At 44.4% G+C, this 19,355-nt stretch overlaps 2 protein-coding genes and 1 non-coding gene across 8 annotated transcripts in view; 2 read left to right on the top strand and 1 right to left on the bottom strand.

Moving 5' to 3' along the window:
• Positions 1–15,560, top strand: part of TMEM45B (transmembrane protein 45B) — a 53,581-nt gene extending 38,021 nt beyond the window's left edge. For all 4 annotated transcript variants that reach the window (XM_087868275.1, XM_087868274.1, XM_087868276.1 and 1 more), the window contains exons 2-7: positions 2,355–2,452; positions 9,448–9,644; positions 11,588–11,794; positions 12,620–12,804; positions 13,356–13,501; positions 14,588–15,560. In XM_087868275.1, the coding sequence (XP_087724401.1) occupies positions 9,464–9,644; positions 11,588–11,794; positions 12,620–12,804; positions 13,356–13,501; positions 14,588–14,696 (828 nt within the window). In that variant the 5' untranslated portion in view covers positions 2,355–2,452; positions 9,448–9,463 and the 3' untranslated portion in view covers positions 14,697–15,560. The remainder of the gene's footprint in view (positions 1–2,354; positions 2,453–9,447; positions 9,645–11,587; positions 11,795–12,619; positions 12,805–13,355; positions 13,502–14,587) is intronic.
• Positions 4,619–4,725, top strand: LOC123783206 (U6 spliceosomal RNA). Its single transcript, XR_006777161.1, has one exon. It is a non-coding gene; the product is annotated as a U6 spliceosomal RNA (small nuclear RNA).
• Positions 15,495–19,355, bottom strand: part of NFRKB (nuclear factor related to kappaB binding protein) — a 40,204-nt gene continuing 36,343 nt past the window's right edge. For all 3 annotated transcript variants that reach the window (XM_045783748.2, XM_045783746.2, XM_045783749.2), the window contains one exon: positions 15,495–19,253. In XM_045783748.2, the coding sequence (XP_045639704.1) occupies positions 19,128–19,253 (126 nt within the window). In that variant the 3' untranslated portion in view covers positions 15,495–19,127. The remainder of the gene's footprint in view (positions 19,254–19,355) is intronic.

Raw genomic sequence — 19,355 nt, 5'->3', positions numbered from 1 at the left:
TTGTGGGTATGAAAATGTTCTAAAATTGACTGTGGTGATTGATTGTACAATTCCGTGGATATACTCAAAACCATTGAACTTTACCCTGTAGGTGAAAATGGTATGTGAACTATATCTCAATAAAGCTGTTACTTAAAAAAAAAAAAAAAGCATATGGAAAGCAAGGGGGAAAATTTCTAGGACTGTGAGTTTATGCCCTATAAACAGTTTTGAAGATAGAACACTCTAATAAGTGGTGACATAAATAACAAAGAAATAAAGGCCACCTGATCTCTGTCTCTGGGCAGGAAAAAAGCAGGATAGGAAGCTGGCCTAGACTAGAGCAGGGTTTCACAGCCTCAGCATTGTTGAGATTTGAGCTGCAGAGTTCTTTGTTGTGGGGGGTGTCCTGCCCATTGCAAAATGTTTAGCAGCATTTTCGGTCTCTACCTACAGATGTGAGCAACACCACCATCACCCCCAGTTGTGACAACAACCAAAAGTACCTGCAGAGCCTGTTGAGACCGAGGGGGAGGGGGGGACACAGACTGGAGAAATGGACCTAAAGGTTAACTACAATGTAACAAACAGGCTCCTGCTTGCCTGAATTTTAATTTTGCTGTGTTTTAAGGAAGGGCAGTAGGGTGGGGGTAGAGGAACTCAGGCACCATTTTGAAAGAGAAAATGTGTCTATCTGATATCAGAAAGAAAAGAGAGGAATCAGGACAGATCCAGATACAGTTTGCCAAAATTGTATTTGGCACCTTTTTGGTACAAATTCTGCCTTTCTTTATGACATCATAACTTCTTCCCTTGATATAGTAAAGCTTTCCAGTATTTTTTTTTAAAGAAACTACGAAAGCCTAAGTGTCCTACCCATAACACGTTGATCCAGTATATCTTTATGACTCATAACAATTTAGGTTATGCTGGATAAAAACACCCTGCAAAGCTTAGTGACTCATTACAACTGTTTATTTTTCCCATGCCATGTGTAGATCATGGCTTGTTTGGAGCTCTGCTCTATGTCTCTTCACTCTGGGATCTAGGCTGATGGAAGAGTCACTGTCATGAACATTGATAGTAATGTGGTAAAGGAAATGTGTTCTGGGGGGTCTTGAACTGTCAATTACATGTTTATGCCCAGAACGAACACGTCACTTCTGGTCACAACGCACAAGACCCCACTCAACCACAAGGGGGTCAGAAAGTACAATCATACCATGTGCCTAGAAGAAAGAGAGCCAGAAGTACTTAATGAATAGTGTTACATACCCTCAAAGTACTCTTTCATATTGTTTTTCCTGTTCATATAGTCATATACCTGTACCCATATGTAATACATATATGCAGGATGTTACCATTGTTGCTCAAAATGGGGTCATATGGGGTCAAGTAGTCTTTTCCATCTTGCTTGTCTTAGCCAACTATCTTATGGAAAACCTTCCAGTACAGCTGGTATAGCTCTAATGCAGTCTTTTTAATGATTACATAATATCCCATGGTGAAGATAAACCATAATTTCTTAAGTCAAATGTATGGCTAGAACTAAGAAAAGGTCCAGGTTCTCTGTGGTATTTGGTAATCTATACATTTTGTATCCTGTCATCTCAAATTGGGAGGAATTGGCTTTAACTCCTCCCCATGCCATGAATGCCAAGTCCTTAGTTCTAATGTTGGAGAGTGCTGGTTGCTAAGCCTAGGCACTCAAGAAAGAAAATAAGATTCGATTTCCTTATTTTTTATTCTCTCACTCATCTAAATACATCCTTTCACTACTTTCTTCATCTAAAATAAGGGAAAATGTGGGCTTTATTAAGAAACAAAGGGCACCATATCAAGTTTTATTTTTAACTACAGGCAAACTGCATCAAGCATAATTTCTCCTCTCCTCTGCTCACTCCCTCTCTCTACTTCTATGACTCTCCGGTCTTCTTTCCCTGTCTCCTACTCTTCAGTCTTCCCTCCTTTTTCTCTTCTGGACATCTTCAACTTGTCTTCCATTTCACTTATCTCAAATTAAAATTAGGGAATGTAGAGGGGGGAAATGGTTAAAGATAAGGACAAGGAAAAGCCCATCAAACATCTTCTGCAAATGATGTTCATTTCTCAGGATCTCCTTAGATGTGACATGAAAAGTTGCCCAAACCACAGTCTTCTCAGCTGCCAGCTTTTTTTTTTTTTTTTGCTATAACTTAAAGCTACTACCTCTCCAAAACACTCAGCCCTCCCTTCACACTCTATCTCATGCAATATCAAAAAAGAGCAAATATATTAAAATAAGAAAGGAAGATTGTCTTTGCAGAATAACTTTCTGATGTTTTCCTCTCTGTGGGTTTTCCTTAGATTGATTTTTTTTTTTTTTTAAATCTCAGGGTTGTGAGTTCAAGCCCTGTGGAGCCTACTTTAAAAAAAAAAAAAAAGACCTGAGCTGAAATCAAGAGTTGGACGCTTAACTGACTGAACCACCCAGGTACCTCTGAAGTATTTTATAGTGTGATTCTAAAGAGCTTATCCCTTAAACATTTGCTTTATTTATTTTTAAATAATTTTTTTAAAGCTAGATTTCTCAGGGACTTGACCTCTTTGAATGGCGTTATCCAAATTATTAGAAGTCTAAATTTTTATTTTTCTGTTTGAAGTTAGTTATTGCCTTGTTCCTCCTTATTGAAACTGACCCATCCTGTATCTCTACTACGTGTCCTATGAGGGAGCTAATCAAAAAATAATCTAATCATTGGTTATTGGAAGAAATCTACCTCCCTGCTCCTCCCCCTCATCAAATCAAGGTACTCAGCCTTCCAAGCAGCGTAAGTAAATTTAGAAATCGTTTCTACAGACATGCTGCGGGCCCTGCCATCCACTGATGTGAATCCAAAACCAGGTAAAAGGAGAGGGTGGGGCTTGATGAATTGGTATGAACAGACAAGGACTCTGCCTTTATTCAGGGTATTGCTCCTCAGAAAATGGGGAAGGACTGGAAGGATTTTGCAAAGCTGGTTTTTCTGCACTTCTGGCTAAGAAAACAAAGGAGTATAACAGGCTTGATCATGAAAGGGACTTGGGTTAAACATTAAATGAAAATGGAGGCCTTTTTTTCTTATGTTGATCAATATACGGTTTAAAAAGAATGAGAAGAGAACCTTCCAGTTATGGCAGCATGAACAGACAGGCAATTTCTTTCTGCAAAAACAAAAAACGAACAAAAAAATGTATAAAACTAGACAAAATTGTCAATACCAGCCATTTCCAGGAACTGCAAATTGACCAAAGCCAGGCAACAATTAAGGAGCTGTTGGGACTTTGTTAAATTAACATTTGTTAAGTAGAGTCCCCCGGTGGCTGATGGTGAGGCTCTGTTCAACAAAAGATTTCTATCAGAAATAGAGATTTTTATTTCTCAAAAGTCCTGGAGAACGTACAAGGCGTGCCTTGAGGGGCCCCCTGGGGAGGTCAAAGCAGAGTACAGGTAGAGAGTGTGACATGACCTGGCACACATACCTTTATTAGGGTCCACAAGTAGAGCCCTTGGGATTCCCAGGCTAAACCTGGACTGGTCAGTTCAAACCAGGAAGAACAGGGTTTGGGTAAGCTTCACAGGGGTCTTATTTAAGGGGTGCACAAGGGAAAGGCCCTGGGAGATGGGGGAGACCATTGGGGAAGTCCTATCAGGAACTTAGGTTTACTCGTGACTCTGCAGTTGTTCTCTCAGGCATGCTCTCAGGAGGGGCTCCTGACAGTTCAAGGCCCCTGCAGGCCACCTGGCCACACAAAATGGAGGAGGAGACAGCAATATTATTGGAGTAGTTCAGCTAAACTCCCAACAGAAGCTTTGATTTTTTTGAAAAGCTGCTAGATCTTTAGGTAAAACAGTTGGAGGCCATGGCCTTTTTGCCTGAGGCTGTTGCCATTAGCCCCTTCACTCAGTCAATGACTTTTAAGTTACATGGTGCTAGCTATGAAAACAAGTAGTTTTGCTGCCAGGGGAAACAGATGCAATTCAGGGTGGTGATTGGGGAGTTGAAAATCCTTGGCTCTATGGGTTAAACATGGGAATGAGCAGAAAAGGGGGTGGGGCAGAGAGAAAGGAGAGTCAGAAAAAATAATTGAAGAATTAATGGCTGAAAACTTCCCAAGTTTGATGAAAAATATTAAACTACAGACCCAAGAAGCTCAGCCAATATCAAAAAATAAAACAAAACACAAAAAGCACCACAAAAAGATATATCATAGTCTAACTGCTGAAACCCAAAGAAATAGGAAAAACTTGAAAGCAGGAAAAAAAGTAACTCACTGGGGAATAACAATATGATTAACAGCTGATTTCTCATCAGCCAAAAGCCAATGGACTGACATAAAGTGTTGAGAGGAAAAACTACCAACTAAGAGTTCCATATCCAGCCTAACTTATTCTTCAAAAATGAAAATGAAATAATTTCCAGATAAAAGCAAAAAAATTCATTGGTAACAGAACTTCTCTATAAGAAATATTAAAGGATATCCTTCATTTTGGAAGTAAATGAGGTTAGAGGGTTATTCAAATGCACAGGAAGAAATGAAGAGCACTAGAAGTGGTAAATATGTAATTAAATATAAAAGATTATGTATCTGTCTCTATTTCCTGAAAAATGTAAGACTAGCACTCACTTTGACAGCACAGATACTAAAATTGGAACGATACAGAGAAGATTAACATGGCCTCTGCACAAGCATGACATACAAATTTGTGAAGCGTCCCATATTTTTTGTTGAATCACTATATTGTACACCTAAAACTAATATAACACATATGTTAACTATACGGAAATTAAAATTAAAAACTTAATTAAAAAGTTTTTTAAAAAGACTATTTAAAGCAATAATTGCAATGCTTTTGGTTTATAATATAGATATTATATACATATATTTGATACATATATTTATGTATTGTTAATATGTGATTCAACAACGGCATGATGAAGGGGGTAGAAAATGGAGCTACAAATTAACAAAATGGCTATGTTTTACCAGAATTAAGTTAATATTAACCTAAAGTAGACAGTGATACATACTGTATTCCTAGAGTAAGCATTAGAATAGAAAATTTTCAAAACTATAGCTAAAAAAAATGAAGAGGAATTAGAATAGTACAACAAAATTACTTGTTATACACAAAAGAAAGCAGTAAATAAGGAACAGAGGAACAGAAAAGGTATGAGAAACAAGTGGAATTTGAAATTAAAAATACATTTATATTAGCACCCCCCCAAAAGAAATACTTAGCTATAAAGCTAACAAAATAAGTACAAGATCTATAAGAAGAAAACCACAAAACTCTGGTGAATGAAACCAGAACTACAAAGAACTACATAAATGGAGGGATATTCCATGTTCATGGATAGGAAGACAACATTGTCAAGATGTCAGCTCTTCCCAACTAGATCTATAGATTAAATGTAATCTCAGTCAAGATCCCAGCAAGTTATTTCATGGATATAGACAAATTGATTCTAAAGTTTATATGGAAAGGCAAAAGACCCTGAATAGCCAACACAATATTGAAGAAGAACAAAGTCAAAGGACTCATGATACCCAACTTCAAGACTTACTATAATGCTACAATAATCAAGAGAATGTGGTATTGGCAAAGAAATAGATAAATAGATCAATGAAACAGAAATATAGAGCCCAGAAATAGACCCTGACCAATTGATCTTTGACAAAAGAACAAAGGTGACACAATGGAGCAAAGATAGTCTCTTCAACAAATGGTGCTGGAACAACTGGACATCCACTTGCAAAAAAATGAATCTAGACACAGACCTTCTACCCATCACAAAAGAAAGCTCAAAATGGACCATAGATCTAAATGTAAAATGCAAAGGTATAAAATTCCTAGAAGACAGATAAGAGAAAACCTAGATGACCTCAGGTATATTGATGCTTTTTTAGATATAACACCAAAGACATTATCCATGAAAGAAAGAATTGGTAAGTTGGACTTCATTAAAATTAAAAACTTCTGCTCTGCAAAAGACAAAATCAAGAAAATTAGAAGACAAGCCACAGACTGGAAGAAAATATTTACAAAAGACGCATCTGCTAAAGGACTGCAATCCAAAATAAACAACTCTTAAAACTTAAGAAAAAAATTTTAATGGGTCAAACACCTTGACAGACACTTCACCAAAGATACACAACTAAGCATCTGAAAAGATGCTCCCCATCGTAGTATGTCATCAGGTAACTGCAAATTAAAATGATGAGATACCACTGCATACCTCTTAGAATGGCCGAAACGTGGAACACTGACAACACCAAATGCTGGTGAGCATGTGGAGCAACAGGAACTCTCACACATTGCTGGTGGGAATGCAAAATGGTACAGCCACTTTGGAGGACAGTTTGGCAGTTCCTGCAAAACACACTCTCGCCATACGATCCCGCAGTCTCCCTCCTTGGTGTTTACCAAAAGGAGGTAAAAACTTATGTCCACACAAAACCCTGCACAAAGATGTAACAGCTTTATTCAAAATTCCCAAATCTTAAAAGCAATCAGGATGTCCTTCAGTAGGTGAATGGATGAATAAACTGTGGTGCTATAGGACAGTATTCAGTGCTAAAAAGAAATGAGCCATCAAGCCATGAAAAAAACACAGAGAAACTTAAAAAGTGCATATTACTAAGTAAGAGGAGCCAATCTGAAGAGCTGCATACTTTATGATTCCAGCATTTGACATTCTAGGAAAAGCAAAACTATGGAGAGAGTAAAAAAGGCTGGTGCAGGGGTGGGGAAGGAGGGGAGAGATGAACAGGCAGAGCACAGAGGATTTTTAGGACAGTGAAAATACTCTGTGTGATATTTATAATGATGGATACATGTCGTTATAATTTTGTCCAAATCCATGGAATGCACAACATCAAGAGTGAACCCTAGGGGCAACTGGGTGGCTCAGTCCTTAAGCATGTCTTCAGCTCAGGTCATGATCCCGGGGTCCTGGGATCGAGCCCGCAGGGAGCCTGCTTCTCCCTCTCCCTCTGCCCTTCCCACCCCCCCACCCAATGCTTGCACACACTCTCTCAAATAAATAAAAATAAAATCTTTAAAAAAAAAAAAAAGAGTGAACCCTAAGGTAAACTATGGACTTGGGGTGATTATGATGCACCAATGTGGGTTCATCCTTGGTTTAAAAAAAAAAAAAAAGCACCAGCCTAGTGAATGATATCAATAATGGGGGGGGGCACTATGCAAGGGGTGTATGAAAAAATCTCTCTACCTTACTCTCAATTTTGTTGTAAACCTAAAAAACCAAAAATGGTGAAAACCTAATCCATAATATACTACTTGGACGAGCATGTGTTCGTTCCACAGATACTTGAGTGCTTACTCCGTCAGGCCCTGCTGTAAGCACTGGGCTAACTGCAGTAACAAAACAGATCAAATCCCTCCTTTCAGGGACTTGACATTCTAGTGGATAGAGCTGGACGCTTGAAAAAAAAAATTAATATGTAGTATCAGATAGTGATCCATGCTTTAAAGAAAATTTAGAAGTATACCTGGATACCATTTGGTAGGTAGTGATTAACTGTGAATAATAAATGTACAATAAATGAATTCTTAAAAAAAAAAAAAAGAAAGAAAGTATACCTGGATTGAAAAATGGGACATGCCTGCTACTTTTCACAAAGTAGTCCGGGAATAGAGTAACGTTTGAACAGAGACCTGAGTAAAGTGAAGGAGACCCCTGTTGGCTCTGGGCGAAACCCGCTGGAAATACCAGACCCCCCAAGCCCTGAAAGCAGGAGCTGTCTGAGCTTGGAAATGGAAGGCCAGGGAAGGGACCTGGTGGGGCAGGGCTGGAGGGGGTAGGTCGGAGAGGTCAAAGAGAGAGATAGCTAAGGATCACGTAGGGCTTATCGGCCCTGGTAAGGACTTTGGATCTACAGAGCCGTAATAATGAAACTGACGACTGAAGCAAAGGAACATCATGTGACTCTAGTGAACGTGAAGGGTTGAAGAGGAGGGAGAGCTCCAGGAAGTTGGTAGATAATGCCGGACAAAGATAAACGAGCAAATGGCAGTGTGCACAAATTAACGAGAATCGTGGAGGCAAGTCCCAGAAGAAACAGTGGAGAGGGTCTAACGTGGTTTCACTAGTGGGTGAGGAGGGGTGGAGCACAGGGCTGCTGCTTTCCATTATAAGCCTTTTAAATGCAATCTGACTTTTTAACTATAAGATTTTTAAACACTTGAGAAAGTTCTTGATGAAGGGTGGAAATCTCAACTGTAAATGCATCAGATGTGAAACAGACCATGTGGCCAGTGACAGGGGATGGAAGTCCTGACAGCCAGTGTTGGAACAGTCTGCACAGACCACGGGCACTTGACGTTCCCAGTGAGAACATACGCATAAAAATAAATTGAGGCCTGCCATCTTTTTTGGAATAAGGTGGTGTTTATAGAATTATTTTTACTTCCACGAAATTTGAATCAGATTGAACATATTCCTATACTAGAGGGCTGCATCAAATCTCTCATTTTTCAGATTATTTTCAAATTAGGTGGGAGGGGCACCAGAGTGTGTCCGGTTGTGTCCAACTCTTGAGTTCGGCTCAGGTTATGATCTCAGGCTTGTGAGATCAAGCCCCAAGTCGGGCTCCACGTTCAGCGGGGAGACTCCTTGAGATTCTCTCTCTCCCTCTGCCCCTCCTGCTCATGTATGCTCTCTCTCTCAAATAATCTTTTTTATTTTTTTAAAAGATTGTATTTATTTGTCGGAGAGAGAGAGTGCACACAAGCAGGAGCAGCAGGCAGAGAGGGAAGCAGGCTCCCCACTGAGCAGGCAGCCCGATGTGGGGCTCGATCCCAGGACCCTGAGATCATGACCTGAGCTGAAGGCAGACGCTTCACTGACTGAGCCACCCAGGCGTCCCTCAAATAATCTTTTTTTAAAAATCAGGTGGAAAAGGATACTGTGCTTTCATTTGCACATCTTCAATTACAATGAGATTATTATTAATTTGTATCATTTTGTGATTTGCATATTCCTGTCTTTTGCCATTTTTCTAGTCTTTTTCTTACTAATTTGCCAAAGGCTTACACAATAGCCATTTATCATAACTATTACAAACATCTTCCTGCTGTTCTTGATACATAAAATACTTTTGTAGGTGAGTATTTCTCTAATTCTCTCCCTCGCATTTAAGAAGGTTTTTCTACCCTGTGATCAGTAAATATTTGCCTGTCCTTCTCCCCACCACCCCTTTTATTTTACCCATGTTTTTAAAGCCTCAGGGTCAGGGGTATTCTCTTGGGTACTCACTCAGCAGACTTCAGGGACATAACTCGGCTTATTTTTTGAGAATGAGTGGGTCCTTCTTAATATGACTTATGTTTGGAATCCCCAGTCACATATTGTGTTTCCTGCCAAAATATCCATTTATGTTTTCTTCATTCAGCCACCTGACAGCTGTCCCCTCTTTCCTTAGGTGCTGAAGAACACTGATGGCAAACTTTAAGGGCCATGCTCTCCCAGGGAGCTTCTTCTTGATAGTTGGGCTGTGGTGGTCAGTGAAGTACCCACTGATGTACTTCCACCAGAAGGGGAAAAGCAGCCGACTGACTCATTACCATCAGCGTCTCGAGATCATTGAAGCTGCAATCAGAACCTTGTTTTCAATCATTGGTAAGAAGGGGGTCATCTGGTCCAGGGGATCTCCCCATCACACCCAGAAACTTTAACCCATTTTCTGTACCCTGGGAGATGGGTGTTTCCACTGGCAGATAATAAAACGAGGATTTTCCATGGGCCACTAAATATTTTATAGTATCTACTGTGTACTAAGCTTTGTTAATGTTAAGCTAACAGCACCTTACATCATAGTGCATCATGAAAAACTACCAAATAAACTACATTCTTTGCCCTAGAAGGACATAGGTATAAGTTGTAGGAATAGAAGACATTCCTGATGAAAAAGATAAAACACAAGAATAGAAAAAGTAATAAGAGTAAGCTCATGTACATGAGTTAAGAAAGTACTAAAATCATTTTTTCCAGTTGTCTCTCCACTAGAATCTCAAGAGTAGTTACCACCTAATTCCGTGGCATATCCTCCATCCCCAAATCTCACGCAATTACAAGGACGGGACTTTATGCTAGACAGCTAGTAAGCGAGGCAGGGGAAGAGACTATAGAAAGCCAGCAGAGGGCTGTTGGAAAGGGAGTTTCCTTTACTGTGGCCCCTTCCAACAAAATCCACACCCTTCCACTGTGACTCGTCATCCATTCCGCTCCACTAGTGGCCACGAGAAGGGGCCCACAGTGGCAACAGTAGAAAGTGTTCTTCCTCAGGATCAGCCCATCGTGGGAGTAACGAGGAACTTTATTCTGCAGTTGCATTTTGCCACTTCTCATCTGAGGCCTACAGCGTCTCAGAAGGAACCGAAGCAACACCAGCAGCTCCTCCTGGAGCGAGCAGAGGCACTTAGCTTTGTCTGCCCAGCCTCGCTGAATTTTCCCATCCACCAGTCATTCAGGTATCTCGTCTTTCTGGAGTCAAGAAGTGAACAGCTTAATGCTGTAATACAGCTTAAATGCTGAGGACAGCATCAATGTTGCCTAGAAAAGTAGAGCTAGGAAAGTATTTGGCCTCTTTGCTGGGTGAAACTACTACTCATTCAACAAGATCTCCTGAGCTCCTACCCAGCAGGAAGAACTCACTACTCCAGGTTGTGGGGAGACAATGGGGAACCCAGCAGAGTCCCTCCTGCCCTCACAGAGCTCCCATTCTAGTGTCAGTGGGACTTCTTCTCCCAGGTCCTTTCCACCAGTTTCTTATCTTTCACATGTAAGTTCAGGAAGGGACTGGATTTAAGAAAAAAATGTATGGGGAACAGGGTCCAGAATGTTGTCATGGAGGATTATTCTAGGCCCTAAGAACATTTTGGGCATGAGGCGTAAAAGCCAACCTTTTGCCTTCCAAAACAGGTGATGAGAACTCTGAGCCTCTGTCTCAAAGGCTTGCCCCTTGTAAGACACAGTATGGCCAGAAACACCACGGTGACGGGCCTTCACCTGGTCCTCCCAGTGTGTAGGGTTCAGAGACCTAAACAGGGAAGGACTCAGAGCTCAGAGAGCTCACTCTATGCCCAGGAAAAGCACTCACTCCAAGTCTGCCCTGACGAAAACGCACCCGCTGCTTCTCCTGCCTCAGGCGTGCACCGCTATCTTCTCCACCGGTGTGTCTCTGCTCGGATCCCATTATATTCAACCTCATGGTTTCGGTCCGGGGTTTCTTTCACTGCTCACTTAGCACAAAGATTAGTGTATCAGCCACATTCTCACTAAGTGATAATGCCTTTCAGCTCCACCACTAGACAAACATCCCAGGGACCTGTGTGGCTGTTTCTATTGCTCCTTCTCGCCGCACCCCCACCCCCAAAGGACAACAGAGGCAAGAGGTCTACACAGGTTCCCCGGCAAATGCCGTATTCTACACTGAAGTAGCTGCCCTGGACCGCGGGCCACTTTCACCTGCGTCTCAACTTCCTTCCTGACTTAGGGGTAGTTTTTGTCTATTTGTCCTGGAGCTCCTCTTCCCGCCTCAGTTTCCACTCATTGCCCTGCAGGGATCCTGGCAGAGCAGTTTGTGCCGGACGGGCCACATCTCCACCTGTACCATGAAAGCGAGTGGGTCAAGTTGATGAACTGGCAGCACAGCACCATGTATTTATTCTTCGCGGTTTCGGGAATCACGGATATGCTCACCTATCTCGTCAGCCACGTTCCCCTGGGGCTGGACAGACTGGTTATGGCTGTGGCGACATTCACCGAAGGTAACTCAGTGGTACGGATGGAAAAAAACAGAGCAAGAGACTGACGAATTGTGTTGACGATGATCGGGCTAGAAAGACCAGAAATACTGCAAATACAATCACTTTCCCCAGAAAATCCAAATGTCTGAATTTCAAAAACCTCAGGACTTGGTCCTGTGTGCTGGGGACATAGTTCATAAAACAGCACATGAAAACATAAGGCTTTTAGCCAAAGTCTCTGGATCTCGGTGCACACACTGTCCCTGCCCCCTCCCCCGTCACGCTCGTGTGTATAAGAGCACGTGTGCACATCCACACCGAAACACACAGTAACTCTCCAGAACCTGGCTGGATGCCACCACGCGTAAGAATAACTCCCTCTGTTTGGGGAAGAGAAACTGCACTCCACCTCCCAGCCTGGAGTGTTCCTGTCTGGACCCCATCAGAAACCTCCAGAGACCCACCCAGCAGCTAGGACAGATTTCCCAATATAACTCATATACACGGGGGTAAGGAAAAAGCATTTTGTAATCCACAACCTCACTTCTGTACCTCAGGAAGGGGGAGGGGAGGTTGAATGAGGGCAAAACTGAATTCCAAGTACACACACGCACACGTGTCACAAATCAGCAACATGTTTCACCTACGCATCCTGTATCAAAAGATTTTAAAAGATCCATCCTTTGCAGCATATATCCACTTCGTACATACACGAAATCAATCTAATCTGTTGCCCTGTCTTCCTAACTGCTGAAGAATCTAGCTTTGAGACAGGTGTAGGGCATTCTAGAACGGAAACCGTGCAGAAAGCAGCGCGCCCGTGATGGCTGAAATTGCTTTGTGCAGGTTTCCTCTTCTACTACCACGTGCATAACCGACCTCCCCTGGACCAGCACATCCACTCGCTCCTGCTGTGCGCGGTGTTTGGAGGGGCCCTCAGTATCTTCGTGGAGGTGATCCTCCGGGACAATATTGTGCTGCAACTTTTCCGAACCAGCCTCGTTATTCTTCAGGGCACCTGGTTCTGGCAGGTAATTATTCAAAACGGGGCTCTTCACCTTGTGGGGATTCAAGGAGCCCCACTGAGCTCGTCCAAGGCAAGTCCTGCAGGGCCAGCAGGGACGTATGCCACAGGAAGGGGTTCGGAGGTCCACTTGTCTTCCCGTGCCTACCCCGACTTGGGTCATTTCATCCAGTAACGGCTTGCTGACGAAGGACAAGCGGAGTCCACGGGGCATGCGCGAGCATAGTAACAACCCCCCCCCCCCCGAGTGGAGGTGTTGATACAGTTTCCAGGCTCCACTTGCAAGACGGTACTTGCAGGGATCACTTCTACAGTCTGTTACAGGCTCCGCTTGCTCAGCTGCCCCCTTGACATGGGAGGCCCTGAAATGTTTAAAATAAGCCCATACTAAAACCAGAATTAGAGCAATTCTCCTGCGCAGAAAGGCCTTTCTATGCTACCGGAGGTGTGGGAAAGCTGAGGTAGTGGCGATGAACCGACCACGGGGGTAGCCGTGGGAGGGAGGCGAGCTTGCTTCTCAGGACCAGCTAAGGCCGGCTTCTCTGTATAACCCACCAGATCGGGTTTGTGCTCTTCCCACCTTTTGGAGGACCCGAATGGGACCAGAAAGATCACGCAAACATCATGTTCGTCACCATGTGCTTCTGCTGGCACTACCTAGCTGCCCTCTGCATTGTGGCCATCAGCTACTCGCTCGTTTTCTGGTGAGTCCAAGGGAAGACAACTTCCATCTAGTTTTTTCCTCCAAACCACCTCTTGTCCCCCAAATCTATTACACTACATCCTTTTTATTTCCAGTGACCCACCCTTCATAACTAAGCAGTGCTAACTTCTGCCACTTCTTGAGTGCCAACTATATGCCCAGTTCTGCAAATGGGGGTGATGAGATTCTGAGAAGTTCAAGGACTGCCACTGTCACCTGACAGACCCAGGTTTCAAAGGCAGTTCTCATGGACTTAAAGCCTGCGGTGTGAAACGAAAAACTCTGACTTTGGCATCAGTACTGGACTGCACACCCCGTTCTGTCCATCGTTTTGAATCCATCACCTTATTCCTGGATTTGCCCCACCTCCTTCCCAGAGATGTGGCAATCAGACACGATGCCGTAAGAGCAAGTGCTCTTTCAAGAGCTCATCAGAGGTTACTAGAATAGCTGACCATTCCCAGGCACTCACTGTCCCCAGGCCCTGTGGTTAAGAACCTCAAGTCTATTACCCCACTGAATCCTCATTATTTTACGAAGTATGTGCTGTAACGTTTTACAGACGGGGAAACCAAGGCTTCAAAGACTGAGTAACTTGACGAGGTCACCCTATGAGTCAACAGAAGACCTGGCCTTGAACTGCAGTGCGAGTGACTTTTTGGATATGCTAATAATTAGTTCTGTTGTAGCTGCCCCTCGTTTTTTCTAGTTTCCCACTTCCCTCCCCAAAGCAGACAGAGTTCACACACACGAGTTCCACACAGACCAAAGAGAAGGGAACTTCAGGTCACAGTTTCCTTTAGTTCCAGTGCCTGGTCAGTGAAACAATAAACTGGGAAACAGGAGACCTATGTTTAGTCTGTTACGACATTAACCATTAAATATTATTAATCATCTACCAATGAATAGTGTCCAAGAATGAGATATGCAGACAACCACAGTATTGGGGAGATATAGATATATATATAGATATATATATAGATATGAAAATGCTTTAAGAACCAGCGGATGCCTTAACATCCTTGGTCGAGAGAATAAGGGAATTGGGGGGCTGATTTCATGTGCTCTTATTGTTGCTCTCTTACAGCCATCTGACACGGTCAAAGAGGCACGGAGGAGAAGTCATTGGCATTCAGAAGCTGAAGTCGGATCACACTTACCAGACGGCCCTCTTGAGTGGCTCAGATGAGGAATGAGGGGCACCCGTCATCCGGGCGGGGCGGACATGCCCCTTTGAGCACAAACAGCCGGAGTGTGCAAAGGGGTAGCTCACCTCGATCTCAGCACTTGCTTTGGTCCGGTCTTAAGGTTCTATATATTTGCACCTTCTCACTTAACTGACTGAAGTCTCTGTTGCTATGGTATCCTTCATAAAGAACAATGAAGCCAGCCTTTATTTGTGTCCCAGTATGAAAAGAAATAATCAAAGACTCTGAAAGTTTCAGAACAGGATGTGGCCTCACGGATGAATCCAGGATATGAATCCAGCAGAAAATACTGCTTTTGATAACTTATTCCTTTTTCTCTGAAGAAAACAGGTGCTTTCTTAGCAGAAATTAAGCAAATGAGACTGTCTTTATTTTAAAGATACAATTCTAGCACATATTTTTTAAGTAAAATAATTCACAAGTTTTGGTACTTTAAATATTACTTGTTAGCCATTTCCTAATTACCATTAACATTCCACAGTACTGCAACACTACTGATAAGTGATGATACTGGGCCAAAGGTGACTTTTTTCTTTTTTTTAAATCAGGAAGCTAAGTTAGTTAGTGGCCCAACTGAAAGCTGGAACGCAGATGTTCTGGGTGCTCAAAAGTACCCTCACAAGAAGATGCTAAGAGAAGTCTGTATAATGAGGTAGAGAGAAAAACGGCAGGTTATTGAAGACGTTCAATTTAAATATAGCTGAAAGCAAAGGGTAAGAATCCTGCAAAGGATGTGGATCTTGAACTAGTAATATAAAGTCTTGACACTGTAATCTTAGTTCTGGATTTTTCTTTTTTTTTTTTTAAACTTCCTTCAACAAATATTTATTAAACATCTACTTTGCACCGGCACTGCAATGGTTGGGAGGATTACTGAGATACCTGTCCAGCCAGGAATTCACAGTCTAATGGGAGAGATACGCAAGCAGTTACCTACAGGGTGACTGGTACCGTAAGGGGTAAGTACAACTACCATGAGACACGACGGAGGGGAGGAGATGGGGAGTCTGCCCTGTAGAAAAAGCACGCTCCGGGCATAGAGAACAGGAAGCACAAAGGCCACGAAATCATGAAGGAACACGGAGAGTTAGTTAAGTTGCACAAACTGACAGAAGCGGGCTAGGACAAACGAAGGGTCTTCCAGACCAACAGTACCATTCGTGTGCACGGCACTCCCCCCACTCTGCAAGGCACGGTCTCCCTTGTCATTCGCACAACCACCCGGAACAGAAGCACGTTAGGTTCTGCAGAGAAGTCGATGAGCCGAAGGTCACACAGCTACCAAGTCGCAAAGCCAGCCTTCAGGCCTCCAAAGTCAGCTTATTCTCGATAGAGCCCCCAGCTACTTCATGCAGATACAGCAGACATCTTCGACATGAAGCCCGTGTGCTCTTTGGCAGGAATGCTGCACGTAGTGAGAGCTGACCTCCCACGGTTAGCGAGCATCTCACTGCCGAAGTCACATCTCGGGGGTTAAGAATTAGCTACTTGACAATGGGATTTAATTATGAGAAGAGAACCTGTGGGTCCCCTTTCAGGATCCACTTTCGTTTGCCTGCTAAGTAGGAACCCAAACATCCGTTCACTAAGTACTAGAGGACCCAGTATGGGCAATTAACAGAAAACACGTTCTTTCCTGGAGACAGGAGGTGGGGGTAAGGAACCCATCTGCAGTGTTACTTCCATGGGAAAGATCTCCACTGCGGACGGAAAGGGCGGGGGCAGTGCGGCACACTGTAAGGAAAAGTAGTATTTTCTCCAGGGTGAGGGGCTGAGGTGTGAAGAGCAGATGGGAAACACCGAAGCTTATTGTGATGCCCCTTTCACAGTGTAGTTTGGGATACCTTCATGGAACTGATCGACCCTGCAGAAAAACCTTCTTAGATGTGGTATTAAAAGTACAAACCTGTCACAGAGCTGTTCACCAAATCCAGTCTCAGGCACACAGTCTGAATGTTACCAACCTCTGAACCTTAGGTGCAGAGGCTCAATGGCTCCCACAGGTTTTTCTGGATGTGTTCCCCCAAAACATCCGCCATAGCTCCCACATCTCTACGAGACCCCCAAGGTCTGTATCCAAGCACTTGTTTGATGCAAGTGCTGCCGACAACCCTGAACAACTCTAGGAGGGGCTGCCATTCCTCAGCACTCCACTGACAGGCTGGGCCGTACCAAGTCGCACTCACCAGGGAGTCAGTCCTACACGAGCATCCTGAAACATCCCTGTTCTCTGCGTACAGGTCAGTGTCCCCAGGCACAAAGGAGACAGACACAGGTGACTTCAGTACATAAGAGCGGGGCTGACTGTCAGAACTACGTTCATGCAATCACTTCTTAAGTAACTTCAGGAAGGGTTTGTTTTAACCAGCAATAAGTACCTCAGACAGGATCCCTCAAATGTCTACCATTTTCTCATTTAGAAACTGTCACATGGACTCTTCATGTGAAATGTGACTCTAGGAAACAATGACGTGCAAATATCAAAGTATTGGAAAAGACAGATGCCCTCTCCTCCACTCAGCTAAAAGGCCATTTTTCTCCTTCATGGCAGTCCCTACCTCTCCCCTTTCCCAGTCGGACTTCTGTACCAGCCCCCCACTACCAGCAAAAGCTCAGTCACCCCTCAGCGAGTTCACCTCAGCTCTCTGTAACTGGGGCTTACCATCCTCACTCCAACTGTCCCCACCTCTCGGCACCTCCCCTAGAAAGGCAGCAGAGAAGACACTTGACCTAGAATCAGAAGACTGGATTTACATCTTGCTTCTCTTTAACCTCAACTCAGACTCGCAATGTGTCACAGGGATAAGAAGTCAGAAGACGGATAAGGATGTCTATTTTACAGAACTGCTTCAAGAATCAAATGCAATGAGATGTCTAGAAAGCCACGAGCCACTCTGACCTTCTCTGCTCCTCTGCAGCCTGTGTCATCACACAGCAGCCACCTAGCAACTCCTAAACCAGGCCGCTGAAATTTTCTGCCCCTCCACTTCCTCACCAGACCGCAGAAAAGATCACTGAATTTCCACAGATTAAAGACACACTTTTAATAATCTGGACACTCTCAAGAGCGACAGGAAGCTGACCCTACAGGAAAGCTTCGCCATCCAAGCTGCTCCCGTACAAAAGAGGCCTATGGTGTTAACAGCCAGGGCTTGAATTACTTCGGACGGACATTTCCAATACCGTTCAGAGCTCTGCCTGGAGCTTGGTGGAGGCTGAGAAAGGGGACACAGCCAGGATGAAAAGGACTGGTAACTCCCGACTGACCTCTCCCGGGACCGAGCTGCCTGGTGCGCACACCCCCTCTCTTTTTGCCGTCTCTACTCTGGAGCAGAAGTCAGCAAAGTTTTACCTAAAGGGCCTAAGGACATAAATATTTTAGGCCTGAGGACCATATGGACTCTACGGCAATGACTCAGGTCTGCCTTCTAATTGAAAGCAGCCATGGATAACACACAGACAAATGGCCAGGGGCTGTGTTCCACTAAGACTTTATTTACAGAAACAGGTGGCCAGCCCCAGGGCTGTGGTTTGCAGCCTCTTGCCCTGGAGCAGAGCAGAACGGGTAACCTCCGAACCGCAGTCACGTCTGAGCAGCAGAAACAGCATCTCTGCTGGCGCCTGCCTACTCTGCCCACTGGCTCCGCACTTTGGCGTGAACCGGCCTGACGAGGAGGACAAAGTCCGCAGGTGAAGCTATGGACCACAATCAAGATCCTGATACCTCATCTTTATGAGGCGGTGCCAAACTCACCCCGTTTTGGGGAACACGCACTCTCTCGCTCCCTAGGGTTCCTGCCCACCTTCCAGCCTCCCCATTACCACGTAGTGATCAAGTCAGCCACCAACTAAGAATCCTGCAAGTCTCTCATTCTGGTCAAAAGAATAAGCAATCAGTTTGGGGGGTGGAGGGGAGAGGGCGAAAGCCTAGGTTTCTAGTGAATAAAGACGTACAACGGGTTCTTTAAAAAAATAAGTTACATAAAAATTTCTGGACACAAAACTCCTATCTAGACCCCTAGCCACAGAGAAAAGCAGAAGCTAAAAAACCCAACCCGCAGAGAGAATGAGGCTTCCTGCCAGTCTGCACACTCTGCGGCTGTGAGCCGTCCCCCCGGGCTCCGGCTCTTGGGAGGAGCACTGGGGCTCGTGTGGCACGACGATGCCCTCACCCAACCCTAGCAGAGGTGTTCTCCCGGACCGGAGCGGGAAGCCCTTGGAAGCCTGGAGCGGACTTTTCTCGGTGTGCTCCCCCGTGGAGTGTGGCGGCGGATTCCAGGCCATGGACGCCATCGTCCCACTGCCGGCCTTCCCTCAACAGACAAGCTGAGAAGAACGACGCCACCTCTCTGCTCCCCTCGGCTCGGCCAGGAGGGCAGCCCAGTGCGCGCTTGCACAGATGCCGTCTCTCGCCCTGAATCACTGCTGTTCAGGCGCCTGTTTGGGAGATGGAGCTGTGGTCACGACGACAGTGGAGACTGCTTTGGAGGACCCGGAAGCTGTTCCCTGTTGAAGATGGGATGCGGGGACGGTCTGGATGCGCACCTGTGTGCAAAGAGAGGCGGTCTGGTCAGAAGGTCGCAAACGAGCTCCTCAGCTGAGAAGAAACAGCAAAGGAGAGAGAAGCCTGGTCCGGCCGACCGTGCG

This window comes from Ursus americanus, chromosome 16 (genome assembly GCF_024610735.1).
Source record: "Ursus americanus isolate L20-20 chromosome 16, mUrsAme1.1.p, whole genome shotgun sequence".
Classification (NCBI taxonomy): Eukaryota; Metazoa; Chordata; class Mammalia; order Carnivora; family Ursidae; genus Ursus; species Ursus americanus.
Note: the sequence above shows the minus strand (reverse complement) of the source record. Positions and strands in the feature narration are given on the sequence as shown.